At 41.2% G+C, this 22,605-nt stretch overlaps 1 protein-coding gene across 1 annotated transcript in view; it reads left to right on the top strand.

Moving 5' to 3' along the window:
• Positions 1 to 22,605, top strand: part of KLHL14 (kelch like family member 14) — a 155,007-nt gene that overhangs the window by 629 nt on the left and 131,773 nt on the right. The window contains exon 2 of the mRNA XM_075353318.1: positions 2,129 to 3,050. Coding sequence (XP_075209433.1) covers positions 2,161 to 3,050 — 890 coding nt within the window. The 5' untranslated portion in view covers positions 2,129 to 2,160. The remainder of the gene's footprint in view (positions 1 to 2,128; positions 3,051 to 22,605) is intronic.

Here is a 22,605-nt window from a genome sequence, read left to right on the forward strand (position 1 = left end):
GCCCCTAACCCCTTCACTGCCAGGATCAGTACCTTGCAGCAGTGGGATCAGATCAGTATGTTTTCTCATATTCATGTGGCTTTCCTCAGAGCAGTTGGGTTTTCTTAAAAATACTTAGAAACATACTTTCATAAGAAGGCATCTGGGCTAATATCCATAGATAAATCCAATTGTAGGCTAATAAAGGCAGTGATCAGTGTGAGTGCATCTCTGTACACTGCTACGGACTATGCTGCTTCTCTAATATTCCAACAATGGTAGTGGGAGCAGGGCTGCAATATGCTGATCTTATCCAGAGGGTCTCTAAGATCCTGGAGATGGGTGAGCTGAGGAGCACTGATGATGATGATGATGATGATGATGATGAAGGGGTTTCTTATCCTTGCTGCCTGCAATTGTTTGAGCGATTCCTTCTTTCCTTTCCTAATTAGCTTGTACTTTTTTTTGGGTGTTTATTAAGTACAATTTCCAGGGTTCTGTATAATATGTGACTGGGGTTATCATCCAGTCCCTCTGGGTGAGCTGAGACATGGATGGAGGCTGAGAACATGTGGCTCCTAGAATTCTGGCTTTATTTGTAGCTTTGTAACCATTGTTTTGTAAATAATGATAATTAGTGTAAATAATTGACAAAGTGAAAATTCTGGAATAGTGCAGTATTGAACTTTATGGGGGTTAATAAAGTGAAAATATTGGAATAGTGTAATATTGAACTTAATGGATTTTTAAAACTGAGGAAAATAATTTTAATAATAATAATAATTAAAATGTAATATTTTTTAATATATTTTTGAAGCCAGCTGGAACATGCTCTTGTTATGGGGTCACTTTTGCTGGCAGTGAGTGAGTTTTGACAGGGATTTGTGACTGAGGTGTATACAGTATGAGCAGGCACATGGTGTTCAGGAAAAGTAGCAAGGTGTCAGATGTGTCTCTGGGCAGTCAGCATCATTACTATGTGCTCAGACAGAATGGGAGGGACTGCCTCTGATGACTTCTACACTTCGCCCAGGATGTACAGTGACAGTGCCTGGGATATCTGCGAAAACAACTGTACATTCAATTACTCAAAGCTTTGGTCTTAATGTATTGCACTGTTTTGACAGCAGATCATTTCTATACATTTTCCACAAAACAATATTTTTAAGAAGTTTAGTAAATTATAAAGGGATACAAATAATGTGCGGATGTGTGGTCCTCTGTAAATTCATATTCTATATACTACGCCTACATTGTGTTATGCTTTGTATTAAAATCACTATGAAGTGTAGGATCATTGTGACAGGGTCAGCATGTACAGTTTCTAAACTAACTCTTCCTATAGTCTATTAACCCAGTAAAATATTAAGTACTGCTTTTGCTTAGATTTGTACATTATTCACACATTTGTCAAAATAAGTAGTAAAAAAACCCACACAAATATTTTCCAGGTTTTCAGTGTTTTATATTGTGGATGCAGACGTGATCACACCTGTTATTTCAAAGCAACTATGAGAAATTCAGAAATACAAAATTTTAATAAAACAAAGAAAATTAGAGAAATCTGGAAAAAACAAATTCCAAATATTATCATTTATGTAAGAATCTCATTCACAGATAGATGTTTCATTATCACAACAATGTTGCCTTATCATCCATATTTCACTTCTCTGTTGGCTGGATCAGACACAATGATATAACAGAACATAGGCTCCTGAATTAGGCATCTGAGGGCTGAAGCTTCAGTGTCAGTGCCTCTGGAAGTTTGTGTATTACTCCACAAATTTGTGCTTTACAATCAATAATTTTAGGGTTTTTATGACTTAATGTCGTTCTTTGCATTTAAAGGTTAAAGTAATAAAGCCTTAAACAATACTTAGGCGATGTTCACACTTGCATTTGAGAATCCATTAGGAGGCTTCATTGCAAGTACTTTTATTGTACGTTTATTGGTTAAAATGATGGACACTCAAATGGAACCTAAACAGACCCTATTTTGATCAATGGCATTGTCTAGTTTTTGGCATTGTTTGTGTCTGGATAATGGATCAGAAAAGCAGAACTCCGAATGTTAGTGTGAACCTAGCCTTAGTATAATAGTTTATTTATCTGACAGTAAAGTTTTAAAATTGATTTTCATTCTTTGTAGGTAACTGCAGAAATTCACACGAGAGTCCCACCATGTCCAGATCGGGGGACAGGACTTCCACTTTTGACCCGAGTCATAGTGATAATCTTCTTCACGGCCTGAACCTCCTTTGGAGAAAGCAGCTCTTTTGTGATGTGACCTTGACTGCCCAAGGACAGCAGTTCCACTGCCACAAAGCTGTACTTGCATCCTGTTCTCAATATTTCAGATCTCTGTTCTCCAGTCACCCTGGTCAGGATGGCCTGTCAACTGGTCCAAAGGAACAACAGTCCCAGTCAGATGAGCCTGGGACACCCTCCTCTTCTCCAGATGAGAAGATGCTTGTCAGCCCTAGGGCCATCAACAACCTGGTCTTGCAAGGATGTTCCTCAATTGGGCTCAGATTGGTCTTGGAGTACCTTTACACAGCCAATGTTACCTTATCCTTAGATACAGTTGAGGAGGTATTATCAGTCAGTAAGATCTTGCATATTCCTCAGGTGACAAAGCTTTGTGTACAGTTTCTCAATGATCAGATTTCAGTGCAGAACTATAAACAGGTGTGTAAAATTGCAGCTCTTCATGGCCTGGAGGAGACAAAGAAGCTGGCCAATAAGTATTTGGTGGAGGATGTGTTGCTGCTCAACTTTGAAGAGATGCGTTCCATGCTGGACTCCTTGCCACCTCCAGTGGAGTCTGAACTTGCTCTCTTTCAGATGTCTGTACTTTGGCTGGAACACGACAGGGAAACACGCATGCAGTATGCCCCAGATCTGATGAAGAGACTCCGCTTTGCTCTCATCCCAGCTCCAGAGTTGGTAGAGAGGGTACAGTCAGTAGACTTCATGAGGTCTGACCCAGTATGCCAAAAGTTACTGCTGGATGCAATGAATTATCACCTAATGCCTTTCAGACAGCATTGCAGGCAGAGCACAGCCAGCAGGTGAGCCTAGCCATCCATAACGCCGCTTACTTCTGCCATGTTCTCTTCTATGAATTGTTGCAACTATCTCCTTTTCCTTTTTTATGAAATTAATGCTCAAAAGGGTTTTGACAAAAATTTTGGTTAGAAGGGTCCCAGAAAAATAAGCTGATCACACAGTGTACCGTCCACAATCAGCTGTTATCTGCATGGGAACCGGGGTATATATTGTATAATTATCCAGCAGCACAAACGCAAGGTACACGAAGTGTTACGTCCGTGTACTGGATGGTCATGATGTGTCCTGCAGAGGCAGAGACACCCTTTGTAGCCACTGCCATCCAACTAACGATAGACGTCCCATTAGAAGGATTTCCCTTCATCAACTTATAATGATTATACTTCACATTTGATTTTAGTTGTCAGTATATGGATTGTACATATAAATAGGAATTACTCAGTATACAGTATTTACGAGTAATGTCATATGCAAACTACTACTAAAATAAATAAGTGCATGAGATATATATATATATATATAAAGAGAGAGAGAGAGAGCATTCAATATATCCCTTTTGGTTTTTATAACAGGTATAGTATTTCCTGGTGTATACCTCTGATAGACAGGGCCCAAACATAGGCTACTGTGAAGGCTATTGTAAAAAAAAACATTAACAAGTGATGTACTTTTACTCTGGCCTCATTCAGAAGTCAGGGAATTACCACGTATAAGGCCACATTCACACGCTGAGTATTTGGTCAGTTTTTTATCTCAGTATTTGTAGCCAAAACCAGGAGTGGGTGAAAAAATGTAGAAGTGGTGCCCGTGTGTCTATTATATTTTTCCTCTGATTGCTCCACTCCTGGTTTTGGCTACAAATACTGAGGTAAAAACTCAACATGTGTACGTGGTCAACTTGTCAGTTTTTACCATTAGAGTCTCGTCAGTTATTTACACATATGAAAAAATAAATAAATTACACCACTAATCCTATTCATTGTAATGGCACCTGTTACACAGAAAAATACTATTAACCTGTTTAATCTGTAGGTTTAGGCTAGGGCCCCACTTTGCGTTCTCCTACTTGCAGTTATAAACGCACGTTTTGGGCTTAATTGATTTGACCAAAGTTGCCTTTTTCAGAAATTTAGCGCTGAAAACGCATGCGTATTTACCGCGTTTTAGATGAGTTTTCAGCACTTTTTGCATGCTTTTTCACCTGCGTTTTGACAGATGCGTTTTGAACATCATGACACTGCTAAATAAAGTTTAAACAGTCAAACAGAATGAAAAAACAGAAAAAAAGGAAAACAGAATTTTAGAAATAATTAAGGAAATAAAAATATTTATTAAAATTATAGTGGTAATATATTATTTATTGGAAAAATAGCAATAAATTATTATTTTTCTTAAATTTAATTGTCGGACTATGTGTGTGTGTAAAGGGACATATCAAATCATTATTTTAATGTCCAAAAATCATGCGTTTTGGTAGTCCAAAACGCATGTTTTCTGCACATAAAAAGCAGATAAAATGCAGGAATTTGAAGGAATTTTGTTTTTTGCCATTTCTCATAGGCTTCAATGTTAGCAAAACGCACCCAAAATGGCAAAAACAATTGACATGTTGCTTCTTTGAACGCTTGGTTTTTGCCACAAAATATGCAAATTCGCAGATGCATTTACAAACGCAAAGTGAGGTCGGAAAAATCACAAATGCTATTGAAATGGCTGAAAAATGAAAACGCAAGCATTTTGGCATGAAAAAGGCGCTTCTCAAAACGCACCCAAAAAGCACCTGAAAAGCAGGTAAAACGCAAAGTGGGGCCCTAGCCTAATAGCGCCTGAAACCTGCCCAGAAAAAGACTGAAGGCACATCCTACCTTTCTAATGTGAACAGATGCAAACTGAACATGAAACATTGTAACAAAAAAGAGACGGTTTCACTCTGTAGCGCCTAAGATATGTGTAACAATGAATATGGGAATATAGAAATGCATTACTGCTATGAAAAACATTTAAAAATTTGAGATATTTAGCTCACAAAAATGGCCAGTTTTCTGTGAGCCCAACAGCCAACGGCAAGGCAACCTCTTTTTGCATGTTCCTGTCCGCTCATATATTGTAGGTTTTTTAACCCAAAGAGAGGCATTGGTTTGATAGAGACCAACATAAACAAGTCCTCTTGCCATTGGTTGTTGGGCTCACATAAAACTGGCCATTTTTCTGTGCTAAGTATCTGAATTTTTACATGTTTTTCATAGCAGTAATATATGTCTATATTCTCATATTCATTGTTACACATATCTTAGCACTACAGAGTGCAACTGTCTCCTTTCTGTCACCATGTTTCATATTCAGTTTGAATCTGTTCACATTAGAAAGGTAGAATGTGCCATCAGTCTTTTTCTTAGATTACACAGTTATGCCTTCTGATTGAGCACTCCTGCTCTTCGGCCTCAGGCAATTTTAATTCTACATTTGTGGGTTCCTATCTGCCCATAAATTGTAAGGTTTTTTTTTAACCCAAAGTGAGACTTTAGATGAGACAGAGACCCAACAAAAAGAGGTTGCCTTGCTGTTGGCTGTTGGGCTCACATAAACTGGCCATTTTTGTGTGCTAAGTATCTCAATTGTTACATGTTTTTCATAGCAGCAATGCATGTCTATATTCCCATATTCTTTGTTACACATATCTTAGCACTACAGAGTGCAACTGCCTCCTTTTTGAAACCTGACCAGTGCCTGCCCATTGAATGCCACTGCCAGGAGGAAATGAATGTTAATCCTCTGGGCAATGTTCAGATTTCAGTCACGGGGGTGGTACTGGCACAGATTCAGTCAACGCTCTGTGTAACAACAGCCCCCTGCACTGACTGACAGCGGAGTCTAATGTTGAGCAGCTGTCAGCCGGTGCGAGGGTGCGGTAAGACCTGTCATTCTCGATATGTAGAGTAGTGACTGAACCCGCCCTGGTGCCACTCCCGTGACTGAAACTTGAACATTGTTGGGTGGATTAAAGTTAATTTCCTCCCGGCAGCGGAGTTCAATATGAAGGCGCTGGGCAGGTTTCAGGCACTATTAACAAGCAGATATGCCCATATCTGCAGGTTAATAGCATTTTCACTTGTGACAGGTTCCCTTTAATCACTGACAGCAAAGGTACTACACACTGATGGTATCGGTGTGCTGTCCGTCATTTTAAAGGAGTCATATACTTAAATGAGTTATTTCCATCTGTGACGGGCATGACTCCATGATTTTTTTGCGGAAGTATGGTCCTCAAGAAACAGACATTAGACAATAATGGATACCAGAAAACGAAGGTCTAAATGAGGCCTTACCAACCATGTACCTTGGTATAGAAAAGCATAGTGGACTACACTTTTCTATACAGTGATAAAATGCATGCAGTCCAGTATACGTCGAATAGGCGCTATTATAGCATGTGTTTTGTATGGCAAATGTGTAGTAGAATTTAAAGCACCAGACATGGACCCCATCACCTAAATTTCAGTAAAACAAATTGTAGTAATCTGAAAAAACAATATAACTATCCTTACTCAAGCACCAACGGATGCATAGCAGTGTAAACATCAGATCTGCGCAAATGAGAGTGCAATTCCAGATAGGAGAAAGACACCACTTTGTATATATATAAAGAGGAACGACAATCCTGTGTGGCCGCCCTGTGCCCCCAACACCATAGATCAGGAAAATCCCTTTACAGGTGGGATCAGTCTGGTGATATCTTCTGATTCTTTGGGGAATTTTAAGATTCCCGTGTTTACTCTGCCTTGTAGAACAGCAGCCTGTGCCTGACCTCAGAGAATACAGGCTGCTCGCTGCTCCTTTGAGGCATCAATTCATGAGTAGGGGGCTCAAAAGGTCCACAGAATGCATTATTATCAGTTTGATCCTGTTTGTAATGACAGAATTCCCAATGTAACTAGTGCCCTGTGGATTTATTTTATTTTAACTTCTTAAGGATCAAGCTTTTGGGGGGGCGACAAGCTATATTTAAATGGTGGCAGTTTGGAGTACATATAAGGCTTCCAAAAAAATTGAATTTTTTGAGGATGTATAGAGAAGAAAAAAATATGTTTTGTTGAATTTTAGAGTTTCCTTTTTTGACTTTTCTTTTACATTGTTAATGTTAACTTTATTCTGTGGGTTTGTATGATTCCAGCAGTATTACGTTTTTAAGATTGTTTTCATTTCCATGGGGTTTTCCCATGAATAAATTCATTTTAAAGTTGATCAATAGCTCTTGTTATAAAAAATGAGTTCCACAACTGGATGTGTTAAAATGTATTTCCTGAACTAATCTTATATATGTGCTTCTGCTATGTACTGTGTAATGGCCATGTCTGTTCACACAGGGGCATGGTCTGATCATACCACAGCTCCTGGGCCAGGGAGAAAGTAAGCTATGTACTGTGTAATGTCCGTGTCTGACTGTACAGGGGCATGGTCTGATCATACCACAGCTCCTGGGCCATGGAAGAAGTAAGCTATGTACTGTGTAATGGCCGTGTCTGACCGCACAGGAGCATGGTCTAATCATACCACAGCTCCTGGGCTGGGGAAGAAGTAAGCTATGTACTATGTAATGGCCTTGTCTGACCATACAGGGGCATGGTCTGATCATACCACACCTCCTGGGCTGGGGAGGAAGTAGGATATGTACTGTGTAATGGCCGTGTCTGACCGCACAGGGGCATAGTCTGATCATACCACAGCTCCTGGGCTGAGGAGGAAGTAAGCTATGTATTGTGTAATGGCCATGTCTGACCGTACGGGAGCATGGTCTAAACATACCACATCTCCTGGGCAGGGGAGGAAGTAAAAGAGACTATACAGAAGCACAGCATGGGATCACAACTGATTCCTTTTGTGAGGTAAAATATTTCCCTGCCTGTTTGTAATGTATTTATATTCTCTTTTACTTCCTCCCCTGCCCAGGAGCTGTGGTATGCTCAGACCATGTCCTGTACGGTCAGACACAGCCATTACACAGTACATAGCAGGGACAGATATAAGATTATCTCAGCTCAGTAACATTTTTTATAAACCCATCCAATTGTGGAAATTGTTATTATTCCAAGATCTATTGATTAAAATCAACTTTAAAATTAAATGTGTACATGGGAAAGCCCCTTTATATACTTAAAAAAAACATTTAATTACTTTGAGGACAAAGCATTTTGTCGCCATTTTTTTCCTCCCCTTCTGCAAAGAGATATAACTTTTTATTTTTACATTCACATTGCCATATGAGGGCATTTTTTTGGCTGAACAAGTTTTACCTTTGAGTGACACCATCGTTTTAGAATATATTGTACTTAAAAAGCGAAGCAAAAATTTCAAGTACAATGAAATAGTGAAAGAATCCCCTAAATTCCACCATTTGTTTTGAGGAGTTTCATTCTTTCGGCTTTCACTGTGCGCTAAAAATGATCTGTCAAAATAATTCTTCCGGATAAATATGATTACAGTGATATGAAACTTACAAAGAAAGAACTATGCAAAGAAAAACATCTGGTTTGTGTCACCATATTCTGAGATCCGTATCGGCGCTGCCTGTATTAGGGGTTTGTTTTTGGCACGTTGAGCTGATGTTTCTATGTATACCCTTTTGGGGTTCATTTATTCTGATTGCGTTTTAATACAATTTTGTGGGGGTAGATGCAGCAACCAAAAGCCAATTCTGGTGTTTATTTATTTTTTTCATTTTGGCATTCACGGTATTGGACATACCTTTTATGGTTTATTAGCTTTGGTAATTACACACACGTCAATATGAAACATGACAGTCGCTTTTTCCAGTTTGCCATTTATGTTTGGAAAAAAGGTGGGCTATTTGAGATATATATATATATATATATATATATATATATATATATATATATATATATTAGTGTTTGTAGGGGCTTGAGCCTGTAATTTCTTGACCATATTATGGTCTATTGTACAATTTCTGAGCCACAGGCTGGGCTTTGTAATACCATAGCAGATACGGAGGCCTTGAGAAGGCCCAGCGCTGCTATGACAACCAATCGGCACCTTACAATTGCATTGTGAAGGGACAAACTGGGCTCTGGCGTTACATCAGCCATGTTGAAAGCCTTTGAAATGCCACTCTCGGGCCTGACAGTAACATTTAGCCTGATGCGATTGGAGCTAGCTCTGATTGCATCAGTTACTGTTGCTATATAATAAAACGGGGACTCTCCCTGTACATAAAGGCTTCTGCTCCAGGGCCCGCTCCATGTAAAGATGGTGCATAGTCGCTGTTCCTATACGGTGGCCATCAACAAGGCCTGAAAAAGAATATTGGCTTTATCATTTTATTCTTCTATTGATGGATCTCTGTGTGGTTTTTTTTGCAGTTTTTTTGTAGTTTGGTGTCATAATACATTTCTGGCCTCATTTTTTTAAAAATATTCACTGTGCAGGATAAAGTATTAGTTTTATAGTATGGATCATTACAACATGGCAGTGATACTAATTATTTTCATATTTTTATATAGAGTAGGTATTTTTCAGATGATGAAGGATTATTTTAACATGACAGGGATTTTTTGTGTTGCATTTACACTTTACTTCCACTAAGGGATCATCTGATCAATGGTATACTACTCTGGCAGGGCCTTGTAAAAATGGCAGACATGGGGACAATCATTAAAGGGAACCTGTCATGTCCCCATGCACCCAGAACCGCGAGCAGTTCTGGATGGATATTGCTAATCCCTGCCTAACTGTCCCAGCATCAAGTAGCAAACGTAGAAATCTTCAGAAAAAGTATTTCTAAAGATCCTTTATGATATGCTAATGAGCACAAGGACTAGTCGCAAGGGCGTTAGTTCCCGTGCTCATTCTGCCCTCTTGGCATGGCAGCATGCCCACCACAGCATACTAACATGCTAAATGCCCACTGCCCAGTATCATCTGATGCGTATACCAGTGTCCGTTGCACCACCTCAAAACGCCGGGCTTAGGGATAGTGCACATGATCAGAAGTCCCTGGCATTTCTGGTCATGCGCACTACTCCAGTTTGAAGCCAGGACGCATACACCCGCCTTCATAATGCGTATGATCGGAAGTCCGGGGATCATGCACACTGAGCCGAAATCCAACGTCTGGCGCCGTGGCAGCAGAGGAGAGCGAGACCATCCTCCGACTCTGCACATTCATTAGCATTTTAGAACCCCCACAGGGGCATGTGTTATGATCCGGAACCATGGAAGATCACAATAGATCATTGTCAAAAAAGGTGACAAGAGCATTGGCAACTAATCTGGCTGCCATCCCCTTACTAACCATCAACACTAGAAGTGGCTGAGGGGTGAACTAACATCCTATGCACCGCGAACCCAGCTGGAGAACTAGCTATCATAAAGGAAGGAAGGATGAATAACTCTCTGCCTCAGAAATAGACCGCAAAAAGTATAGCAAGCCCCCCACATTCAAAGACTACGGTGATATAGGAAAACACAATACACAGATGGGTGATAGGATTAGCAAAGGTGAGGCCCCATTGACAAAATATTAAAGGATAGGAAAGGGGCTGATTGTGGCCAGAGAAAAACCCTACAAAAATCCAAATACCTGATAGTACAAAAAGTTCTCAGATCGCACGATCTGAACTCCGTCCTATATCAGGTGCTCTTGTCAAACCATTGAACAGAAAACAGGAACAATTACAAATTCAAGAAGCAACAAGCACATGTACTTATAAGAGCAAAACTCCAAACATAGCTGCAGGGAGCTTCCCAGCTAAGCAACAGAGAGGGAAGATTCCTGCATGCAAATAAACTGACAATAACCATTGAAAATGACAAACCCAGATAATAACAAAAGAACAAAACAACATAAGAAAGACCCAAGCACTTATCTAGGGTAGATGTGGTCTGGAGCAAGATGAGAAGGCTGGTAACTAAAGAACATATGAGAACCGGCTCAGACTGCCAGCAGACCAAGGTTTAAATAGGCAGAGAGTTAGCAATGGAAATGCCCATTGCTCCAGCACACCTAGTCTCTGTCCAAACCATTCCTGGCCACAAGAGGGAGCCTCACAGCAACAAAAGCATAACTGACATTCACAACAGGCATGCTTACATTCTAAGTGGGCTGATTAGCCAAGGGACCTTATGCCCTTGCGACTAGTCACTGGCCTCATTAGAATATAATGAAGGATCTTTAGAAATACTTTTTCTAAAGATCTCTTTATCTATGGAACTAGATACTGGGACAGTTAGGCTGGGATTAGCAATATGCACACAGAACTGCTCGTGGTTCTGGGTTTATATTGCACCTGACAGGTATGCCCCGAGCTGCTATTGAAACTGATTGCATAGCCAGCACCAAAAGTGTACTGTGTATGATACCAGCACCAAACGTGTATTGTGTATGATGCCAGCACAAAAAGTGTACTGTGTATGATGCCAGCACCAAAAGTGTACTGTGTATGATGCCAGCACCAAAAGTGTACTATGTATAGTGCCAAAGTGTCGTATTAAATAATTGCTTTGCACTAGGTGGCTTCCTTGCCATGTATTGGTGCATTTTTGCTTAGAAAGTAGTGAATTCTCTTGTTTTTTTTTTGTTTTTTTTATTCTTTATAGATTACAGTAACCTGTTGTACATTTGAGAAATACAGTACATCTTCATGAGAAAACCACCCGTCTATGTACCTTGTTAAATTATATGAATGCCATAATAGGAATTCCCCTGCTCAAGACTCAGCTTTGTGGTTCTTACTGCAGAAGTCTTGAGTTGTGTGATGTATGGGCATGGAGGGTCACAGCTCCAATAGGAAAGTTACTTATAAATAGAGATGAGCAGACCCCTGGATGTTTGGGTTCACCAGGTTTGGCCAGACTTTAGCTAAAAGTTTGTTTCGGGACCCGGACTTGACCTGAACTTGTTCCCAGATTCCGAACCCCATATAAGTCAATGGTGACTGGAACTTATGGGCTCGACTCAGGTAACAAGTATAGTGACAGTTTGGGGCGCAGACGTGAACTGAACTTGATCCCGGAGCCTGAACCTCAATGGATGTTAATGATTTGGCAATTCGGCTCTCCGTCCACATACAGACAGCCATAAAGACAGCATTTGCGTTGGAGGATAGGCAAGGTTTTGGGTTTTTTTTAGACACAACATCTGAAAACGTTGTTTCTACCCCCATTGAGAGCTATTCAGAGACTGCAAGCGATTCTCAATGGGCTGAGCACTGAGTGTATCCGAGCACCCCTATGCTCGATTGAATGGCTAGCATATGAACAGCACCCAAACTCAGACAGAGTGTTTGTTTAAAAATCTGTGTTCGAGTTTGAGGCCCGACACCCAATATTTGGTACAAACCCCAAACTTTACAGGTCAGGTTTACTCACCTCTACTTATAATGCAAATAAAATAAATTTCTAATAATAAATAATAAATTTAAAATAATATATGTAGATTTCATTTTATTTCCTCTTTGATCAGGTAAACATGGTTAGAAATCTGTTCTTGGATATGCCATAGTTCAGAATTATGCAGGAGAATTATTAATCTTCATATAATCGACACCATTCTCTTTTTCATTCTATCATGTATTTGCTTGCTTATCAGGGCTTATCTGTCTCTCTATATATTTTACTGCTAATATTGGTAAATGTGCAGCCACTCTAGATTAGAATGTGTAGTGTATTCTTATTATTGTTCTCGTTGTAATTGGTGTACTGTATGTAGACTGTGAGTTATCAAAAAGCCAAATACTTCTTTGAAGGTTTGATAAAAAGCTGAAGAAACCGTAAAGTCCAAATGTGTAAACGTGGTGACAGGTTGACTACCTACAGTCTCCAGCATAAGGTCATCTGCTTATCAGACTGACATGCCTTCATGTGTCTAAGGGTATGTCTATATGGGAGTGTTTTGGAACGGGTTCACTCAAAAGAAAAATTGCTTCAAAAACACTTGACTCTTCCTATTTATTTCTATTGAAGCTTGACTTTTTCATATGTTCAGTATCTTCAGTGTTGAAAATTAGCTAGAGGATGTGAAAAATGCCTGGTGGAAAAAATTGAAGTCCATGTCACTTCTTTGCAGCAGGCCCTGATGGAATTTGTTCAAAACTAGGGAATGTCCTATGAAAAAGTTGCAAGAATTACTTATGGAGAAAAACTCTTTCAAAGGCTTCAAAAACTTTCAAAACCACTTCTGAAATTGAAAAACTCCTCTAAAAACTTCCCAAAGAACTGCCTCAATGAAAACTCTGTGAGTTTTTTTCAGTTCAAAAACTACAATTTTTGGTTATGTGCGCACTTTGCTTTTTTACCTGCTTTTCACTGCTTTTTCAACTGCAGCGTTTTCATGCCAAAATGCTTGCGTCATGCTTTTCAAGCAAAGTCAATGGGACATTGAGCTTTCTTGTGTGCACTTCGCTGTTCAAAATGTTGCGTTTAGTTTGTATAAATTTGGGCAAAAACTCAGTGTTTAAAGAAGCAACATGTCAATTGTTTTTGCCATTTTGGCTGCGTTTCCCATCCATTCAATTTAATACAAAACTGCAGCGTTTCTAAAAGCACCGGAAAAGCACTAAAAACTCATGAAAACCGCCAGGTGCGCATAGGCTACTTTCTTTGCGTTTTACATCCATTTTTAAAGCCAAAAACATTGTCCTTTCTGCCAGAGGATGGTTTTTGAACTGCAACTACTTTGATGCAAAGTGCGCACATAGCCTTTTAAGCAGGAACCTTTTCATTAAGCTTTCTTTTCTTAGGAGATTATAGAGGAGTTTTTCTTTTCCTGAAGTTCTTTGGAAGAGATTTTGAAGAGGTTTATTTTTTTCTTGAAGAGTTTTTGGCAGCCTTATGATTGGACAGTGGCTAGTTAGAGAGATTTCTTTTAGGATCTGATTCAAAGAAGTGACATGCACTTTTTTTAAGAGGTTATGAAAAACTCTTGGGGGAAAAAAGAAATGCCTGAAACAGCAAAGTAGAATTCCCATAGCGTTAAATTAGATGACTTTTACATGAGTTTTTTAGTAGGAATTTGGAGAGTTTCTCTTCAAAAATACCTTAAAAAAAAAAAAATCAGTATGAATAAGCCTAAAGGGCCATTAAAGGGTACTTTACACGCTGCGATATCGGTACCGTTATCGCTAGCGAGCGTACCCGCCCCCGTTGGTTGTGCGTCACGGGCAAATTGCTGCCCGTGGTGCACAACATCGCTAACACCCATCACACAGACTTACCTTGCCTGCGACGTCGCTCTGGCCGGCGATCTGCTTCTTTTCTAAGGGGGCGGTTCGTGCGGCGTCACAGCGACGTCACATGGCAGCCGTACAATAGCAGAGGAGGGGCGTAGATGAGCGGCCGGAACATGCCGCCCACCTCCTCCCTTCCTCATTGCCGGTGGACGTAGGTAAAGAGATGTTCGTCGTTCCTGTGGTGTCACACATAGCGATGTGTGCTGCCGCAGGAACGACGAACAATATCGTACCTGCAGCAGCAACGATATTAAGGAAATGAACGATGTGTCAACGAGCAACGATTTTTCACGTATTTGCGCTCGTTGATCGTCCCTCATTGGTGTCACATGCTGCGATGTCGCTAATGGCGCAGGATGTGACCCCGGCGATATATCGTTAGCAATGTCGCAGCATGTAAAGCACCCTTTACACGCTGCAACATCGCTAACGATATATCGTCGGGGTCACGGTGTTTGTGACGCACATCCGGCGTCGTTAGTAACATCGTAGCATGTGACAGGCTGGAGCGACCTTAAACAATCACAAAAGAGGCAAAAATTGTTTGTCTGTGAGAGGTACCAAAAATCGTTGTCTGGTCAGTAGCGATGTTGTTCCTCGTTCCTTCATTACTGCGGCATTACACATCGCTATGTGTGACACCGCAGGAGCGACGAACATCTCCTTACCTGCGTCCACCGGCAATGAGGAAGGAAGGAGGTGGGCAGCATGTTCCAGCTGCTCATCTCCACCCCTCCTCTGCTATTGGATGGCTGACGTGTGATGTCACTGTGACGCCGCATGAACCGCCCCCTTAGAAAGGAGGCGGTTTGCTGGCAACATTGACGTCGCAGGGAAGGTAAGTCCGTGTGACAGGTGTTAACGATCTTGTGCGCCATGGGCAGCGATTTGCCCGTCACGCACAACCAACAGGGGCGGGTATGCTCGCTAGCGATATCGGTACCGATATCGCAGCGTGTAAAGTACCCTTAAGTCTAGAACTACACTACAACTTTGGCCATGACAGTCATTGTGCGATTTTCAATAACTCAGACTCAGTTGGATGTTTTATGATTTACTGGTGTGATCATGGTGTAGGTGTCACCTTACAACCGCATTTCTTTAGGATTGCATCGATGTAGCAGCGTCACTAAGCAAATTTTACTCGTATGATGGCTGTTACGGCCAATGTTACTGTGTGGCCCTAGCATTAGAGGGAAGACTAAATAAATACTACGTTCTCTATTTTAAAATGTGAAGCATAATGACTATTTGTGGTTGTGGCTAGTGATGGTGTTATTGGTGATATTTTCTCATGAAATATTTGGTATCTTAAAGGAGGAGTTGTCCAGTCTGGAATGACAAGTCTGCAGTCACTTTTTGTGACTGCAGACTTGTGAATATTCCCAGGGCATACACTGTGCACTGCAAGGATTTGTCAGTGTTTGCACCGGGAATGGCGGTCAAGTATGCAATATACATACAACCCACTGGAACCCAAGTAGTGGGCACGGCCTCAGTCAATATAGTTTTATTGAACGAGGACGTGCCCTGTCTAGACCAGACAACCCATTGATATTTCAGAAGTTGATCCAATGATTTTTGTAGATTGGGCACATCCTACTAAGACCACCCTATAATGACTACTTTCAGTATAATCAGTATAATGTGTTTCTTTTGACACTTTTTTATACTAAACCTGAGTCATCTTGAATGCTTGCTCCTCTTAACATGAATGTGCAGCTGAATAATGTGCAACATCTGATGCTTTGATGGCAACACAGATCAAAATCTCTGCCGAAGGTTTCTAGCAGCTTGTTGATTCAATGTCCTAAACAGAGCTAAGCAAATCCGACTCAATATTACAATAGATTAGAGTCAGACTGGGATGCAAAGGACCCACCAGTATCATTAACCGTGGGGGACACTGTTCATCTACTTGCAAATATTACATTATACTCAGTCACAAATTTCCCAATGCAGCTATGTAAGGATAAACTTGGAATATGCTTAATGAATCAAGAGATGCCACTTCTGTCCATATATAGCGAATCAAGTGCATCATGCCAACTACTGCTCGTATAGAGGGATAGGGGCCTACTCCAACACAGGGGCCCACTGGGGATTTACCTGCTCCCTTCTGGGACAGACAAACCTTGAAAATGACACTCAATCTACTTATAATCCTAACTATAAAGTAGCATTACTGGGACGATAGCTAGTCAAAATTGAGTTAACATTAAAGGGCTTAGTTGTAGAGATGAGCAAACCTGAGGTTCGATGTTTGGAGTTCGGGTTCGGAAACTGAGTACAAAAAAACAAAGTTCGAATGAGTTACAAGTGCAAACCCCTCAAGCGAGATCGCTGTGCTTGGGTATGAGTGATGTTCAGCCCTGTGCGAGCCGATTGCAGTGATTGATCGACTCGCACTGGAGGTAAATTCAGCGTGATCAAATGTAGTGTGCACACACACAAAAAAAATTTGAAAAACCCACCTACCGTCCCCCGGAAGTGTTCTGCTTATGGCTGGCAGTGTGTGGGTGAAGCCACAAACTGTCCAATTACTGACTTCCATTGACGTTCGGATCAAGTCAGGGTCACAAACCAAACCTTATTTAATGTTTCACTGTACCTTCCAAACTGATGTTCCAAAGGTTCGTTCATCTCTACTTAGTAGTAGAGATGAACAGATCAGGCAAAATTTTTATTTGTCTGTTTGGGCATATTTTCTTGGGAAATTCAATTTGCGGAGAAGTTATTGCATAAATTATATACATTTATTTGCATATTGCAGAGAGAAATAAGTATTCGATCCTGCTGGCAAACAAGACTTAATACTTGGTGACAAAACCCTTGTTGGCAGTCAGACATTTTTTGTAGTTGATAATGAGGTTTGTGCACATGTCAGGAGGAATTTTGGTCCACTCCTCTTTACAGATCAACTCTAAATCATTGAGTTTTGAGGGTTGTCGCTTGGCAACTCAGAGCTTCAGCTCCCTCCATAAGTTTTCTATGGGATTAAGGTCTGGAGACTGGCTAGGCCACTCCATGACCTTAATGTACTTCTTTTTGAGCCACTCCTTTGTTGCCTTGGCTGTATGTTTTGGGTAATTCTCATGAAAGAAGACCCAGCCACGACCCATTTTTAATGTCCTGGTGGAGGGAAGGAGGTTGTCACTCGGAATTTTATGGTACATGGCTCCATCCATTGTCCCACTGATGCGGGATATCATCTGACCACAGCACCTTCTCACAATCTCTCTCAGAATCATCCAGATGTTCATTGGCAAACTTCAGACGGGCCTGCACATAGGCCTTCATGAGCAGTGGGACTTTTCAAGGCACTGCAGGAATTTAATCCATTTTGGCGTAATGTGTTTCCAAAGGTTTTCTTGTTTACCGTGGTCCCAGCTGCCTTGAGATCATTAACAAGTAGTTTTAGGCTGATCTCTCACCTTCCTCATGATCCTGGATGCCCCATGAGGTGAGATTTTGCATGGAGCCACAGTTCGATGTCAATTGACACTCATTTTGTAATTCTTCCATGTTCTTACTATTGCACCAACAGTTGTCTCTTTCTCACCCAGCGTCTTATTTATGGTTTTGTAGCCCATTCCAGCCTTGTGCAGGTCTATGATCTTGTCCCTGACATCCTTAGAAAGCTCTTTGGTCTTTTCCATATTGAAGAGGTTAGAGTCTGACTGATTAATTGAGTCTGTGGACAGGAGTCTTTTATACAGCTGACAATTTAAAAGACTTTAATGCAGGTAATGAAATGATTAGGATCGTCTTAATGGTCTGTAGGAACCAGAACTCTTAATGGTTGGTAGGGGATCAAATACTTATTTCACTCAGCAAAATGCAAATAAATCTATATAATGTGATTTTCTGGATTTTATTTTTGATATGCTACCTCTCACTGTTGAAATTAACCTACCCTTATAATTATAGACTGTTCATGACATGTCAGTGGGCAGACTTACAAAATCAGCAAGGGATCAAATACTTATTTCCCCCACTGTAGAAGTATTGATGTAAAGCTAAATGACAGATAGAGGTCCAATGCCTCAACAATAATATGCCAAGAATAGAAACTCAAGAGAACTAATGGAAATTTGGCTTCTTCGTTGTCCCATTTTGTAACATTTTGGGTACGAAAATAACAGAAATGGGTTAATAAATGTGATTGTAGACTGGTTCTGCATTTGGAATAATGGCTGCTATTAGTGTAAAGATATATTGGTTGTGTATATAAAGAATATATGACATAACAGTAAGACTGTGTGGTGAGCTAATATGATAAACTTAGGGTAGAAATTCTGCTAAACTACGTTGCAGACATAAGGAAAATAACAATTGAATATGCTCTAAGCTACGAGACACCGCTACCACGCTAAGACTATTTTCTTGATATATAGCACCCATTTCCTTGCTGTACAAAACAAAATCTTCTGTATTCCTATGTACAGATTTAGCAGAAAAACCTAGAGAATAACTGCATGGCTTTTATTTCTAAAGTGCTGAGAACATTCTGCAGGCAAAACTCCTCAATATCGCGGCTTTCTGGTTTTACTCAGTATAAACCACAATACAATGAAAATGTTTCCAGGGGAGAGCTAGAAAAAGCTGCTAAGGGGAAATCCCATAATGTAGTGTCCTATATACGGGGTGAACCCTCACAACCATGTCAAGCAGGATTTCCCTATTCAGCGCTTCCAATTACTTTTTCTCATGACATATATAAACACCCTTTGGTGTCTGCCAAGACCACCAGGTAACTTTTTGTGGAAATGATTCAGTATTTTGCATTTTTTAGCCCTTTATTCCCTAAAACGTTATCCTCATACAGTGGATACAAATCTTTCTACATTGCATGCCACTTTTAAGTATTATATATGATGCTGAGTCCCACTGAATATTACAATGGATAGATCCTATTGAAGATATTCAGTGAAACAAAGAATTGATCCTGCACTACCAGGGATTACCTTTCATAGTTGGGTGGCCAGAGGAAAGCTGCTCCAGATCCAAAAATCAAGCATGCTCAGAGGGGCACACTTCAAAAGAGGCAGATATAAAGCAAGTAATCCACAAAAGAAGAAAAGTGGCTCCACTCCAAGGTTCATAAAAAGGATTTATTAGTACAAAAAAGTGTGAAAAAAGTGTGCATAAAAAAGGCCATTGATGGACCCGTAGAAGCGCATGGTTAGCGCAAAATGGCCGTAATCCTGGAGAGCTCGGGTACCGTCCCGCGCTCGGCTGCCGCTGAGCCGCTCGGATCCGGACTCGTTGGTGGGTAGCTCGAGCGCCTCCGGACCCGGGGTCACTTCACTCTGAAAGGATGCTGGTGCTACGTAGGGGGGTAGTAGGTAGGTGGACGGCCGGAGCCGTGTTTGAGTTCGTGACGCCACCCACGGGATGTGGTGAAGGTGTAAACACCACCGCTGCGGTTATGGGGCACCCGGGGGAGATGGTTATGCAGCAAGATGTTAACCCCTCCGTGAGCAGGGATGATGGCCCCGGGACCCGTTGGAGAGAAGTAGCTGGGTGGTGCAGGGCGGTGCGCGGCCGGATGGCACTGTTGTACTCACTATTATTGACAAACACAAGTCACTGGTAAACAAAGTTGTTTGTGGTCGGTGCCTGCAGCCTGCTGCGTCTGGTCCCCCACTCAGTTCGGTGGTCTTTGCCTTTCTCCTGCACCGTGTAGTGTATGTGTAGACTGCCTGCGCTTCAGCGATGCGAGCCCGCTCCCCGGCTGTAGGTATGTTGGGAAAGCCCATTTGCCCGCAGACGCTGGCCCGTGGGATCTCTCTGCCTGTGCGGTGGCTTTCTATCCCACTCGGTGGGCTGTTGTCTTCAGTCGGAACTTGGGTGGGAAAGGACCTAAAGTCCAGACCTCAATCAGTGAATTAACTCAGTCCAGTGGCTTCTGGACCTCGTTTCAGGGTCTGAGTACCCCCCTGTGTGCTCCGGTTTCCAGTCGGTTCCCCGGGTCAGTACCGGCAGGCCACTACCCTGTCCCGGTCCACCACGGTTCCACCAAGCCATCTTCCCGGCTCCTGCAGGCTAAGCAACCGTCTGCCTCCTAGCCACGGTGTGCGGGCTACGACCCTCACACCTGTCAGTCAGTTGCAGACCTGTCACACAGGCCTGCTTCCACTCTACTCCAACTGCACTCTACTGACAACTAACTGAAATGACTGAACTGACTGTCTGCTTCCTGCCTCAGGCCCTCTGAACTCCTCGGTGGGTGTGCCAACCACCTGGCTCCGCCCCCTGGTGTGTCCATTAAGCTCTGAGGGAGGTGACTAGGGTTTATGTGTTTGGCTGATGTTACCTAGTGTGGGGCTGATGTTGTGCGGGGCGCTATCTGTGACTACCTGGCTAGTCCAGGGCATCACACTCGCACCCAGCTCTGCCACTGCCTTTTTTATGCACACTTGTTTGTACCAGTAAATCCTTTTTATGAACCTTGGAGTGGAGCCACTTTTTGCTCTTTTGTGGACTCCTGTTGAAGATATGCTACCCTACCATTAGTGCATTATTTTCCTGTGTTTCACTAATACTACAATTGAAACCAGAAGTTTACATACACTAGCTAAAAAGACACATCTGCATGTTTTTCTCATCTGACATGAAATCAGAATAAACCTTTCCCATTTAGGTCAATTAAATATTTATATTTGCCAAATGCCAGAATAATGAGAGAGAGAATGTTTTAAGGCATTTTTATTACTTTCTGCAAAGTCAGAAGTTTACATACATTTCATTAGTATTTGGTAGCCTTGCCATTAAACTGTATGTGTTGGGTTAAACGTTATTCTAACAATAGTTGGTAGGAATTTGGGCGCATTCCTCCTGACAGAACTGGTATAACTGAGCCATGTTTGTTGGTCACCTTGCTCGCACCTGCCTTTTCAGCTTTGCACATACATTTTCAATAGGATTGAGATCAGGACTTTCTGATGGCCACCCCAAAACATTGACTTTGTTATCTTTAAGCCACTTTGTAACCAGTTTGGCAGTATGCTTCGAATCATTGTCCATTTGCAAGAGCCATTTCCACCCAAGCTTTAAGTTCCTGGCTGATGTCTTGAGATGTTGCTTGAGTGTTGCCACATAATCTTCTTTCCCCATAATGCCATCTATTTTGTGAAGTACTCCAGTCCCTCCTGCAGCAAAAACAACAACTTGAAATTGCCACCCCTGTGTTTCACACTTAGAATGGCATTCTTAGGCTTCAAAGCCAAAGCCTTTTCCCTCCAAACGTAACAATGGTCATCATGGCCAAACAGTTCAATTTTAGTTTTGTCAGACAACAGGACGTCTCCAAAAATTAAGGTCTTTGTTTCTGTGTGCATTTGCAAACATTAATCTGGCTTTTTTAGGTTTCTTTTGGAGTAATGGCAGAGTGGACTTTCAGGCTATGTTGATACAGTACTCGTATCACTGTGGATAATGACACAATCTTACCAGCTTCCACCAGCATCTTCACAAGGTCTTTTTCTTGCATGTTCATCTCTGGTAAACAGAACCCGTCTCCTTCATGAGCAGTATGATGGCTGGACATTTCCATCTTGTTTGTACTTGCGTATAATTGTTTATACAGATGAACGAGGCACCTTCAGGTATCTGGAAATTGCACTCAAGGATGAACCAGACATGTGCAAATCCACAGTTTTCTTCCTGAGATTTTGGCTGATTTCTTTTGACTTTCCCATAATACTACACAAAGAAACAGCATGTTTCAGGTGTGCATTAAAATACATCCACAGGTGTGTCTCTAATTAACTCAGATGTTGCCAATAAAGCTATCAGAAGCTTCCAAAGACATGACATCATCATATCGGCTATCTCATATTGTTTAAAGGCATAGTACTCTTAGTATATGTAAACTATTGACTTTGTAGAAAGTAATAAAAATGCCTTAAAACATTTTCTCTCTCATTATTCTGGCATTTGGCAAATATAAATAATTTTGGTTCCTAATTGAACTAAAAAGGGAAAAGTTTATTCTGATTTCATGTTGGACAGTGAGAAAAACATGCATATGTGTCTTTTTAGATAGTGTATGTAAACTTCTGGTTTAAACTGTATGTTATGACTGGGCTATCCCCAATAAGTTGATGGTGGACGGGTGGCACATAAAACACCACTGTGTGACCTTAAACTTTATAAATGTGGACAGTTGATGGTCAATCCTGGCCACCTGGTTCTGCACTTCTGCACTCAACAGGAGTGTGTAAAGTCGCAAATATGGCGTCTGCTATAATTTGCAGCTTGTAATGTCACAAAACTGGTGAAAATTCATTCTGATATCAAATCTCTTTTCTAC

The sequence above is a fragment of the Anomaloglossus baeobatrachus genome, chromosome 6 (assembly GCF_048569485.1).
Source record: "Anomaloglossus baeobatrachus isolate aAnoBae1 chromosome 6, aAnoBae1.hap1, whole genome shotgun sequence".
Classification (NCBI taxonomy): Eukaryota; Metazoa; Chordata; class Amphibia; order Anura; family Aromobatidae; genus Anomaloglossus; species Anomaloglossus baeobatrachus.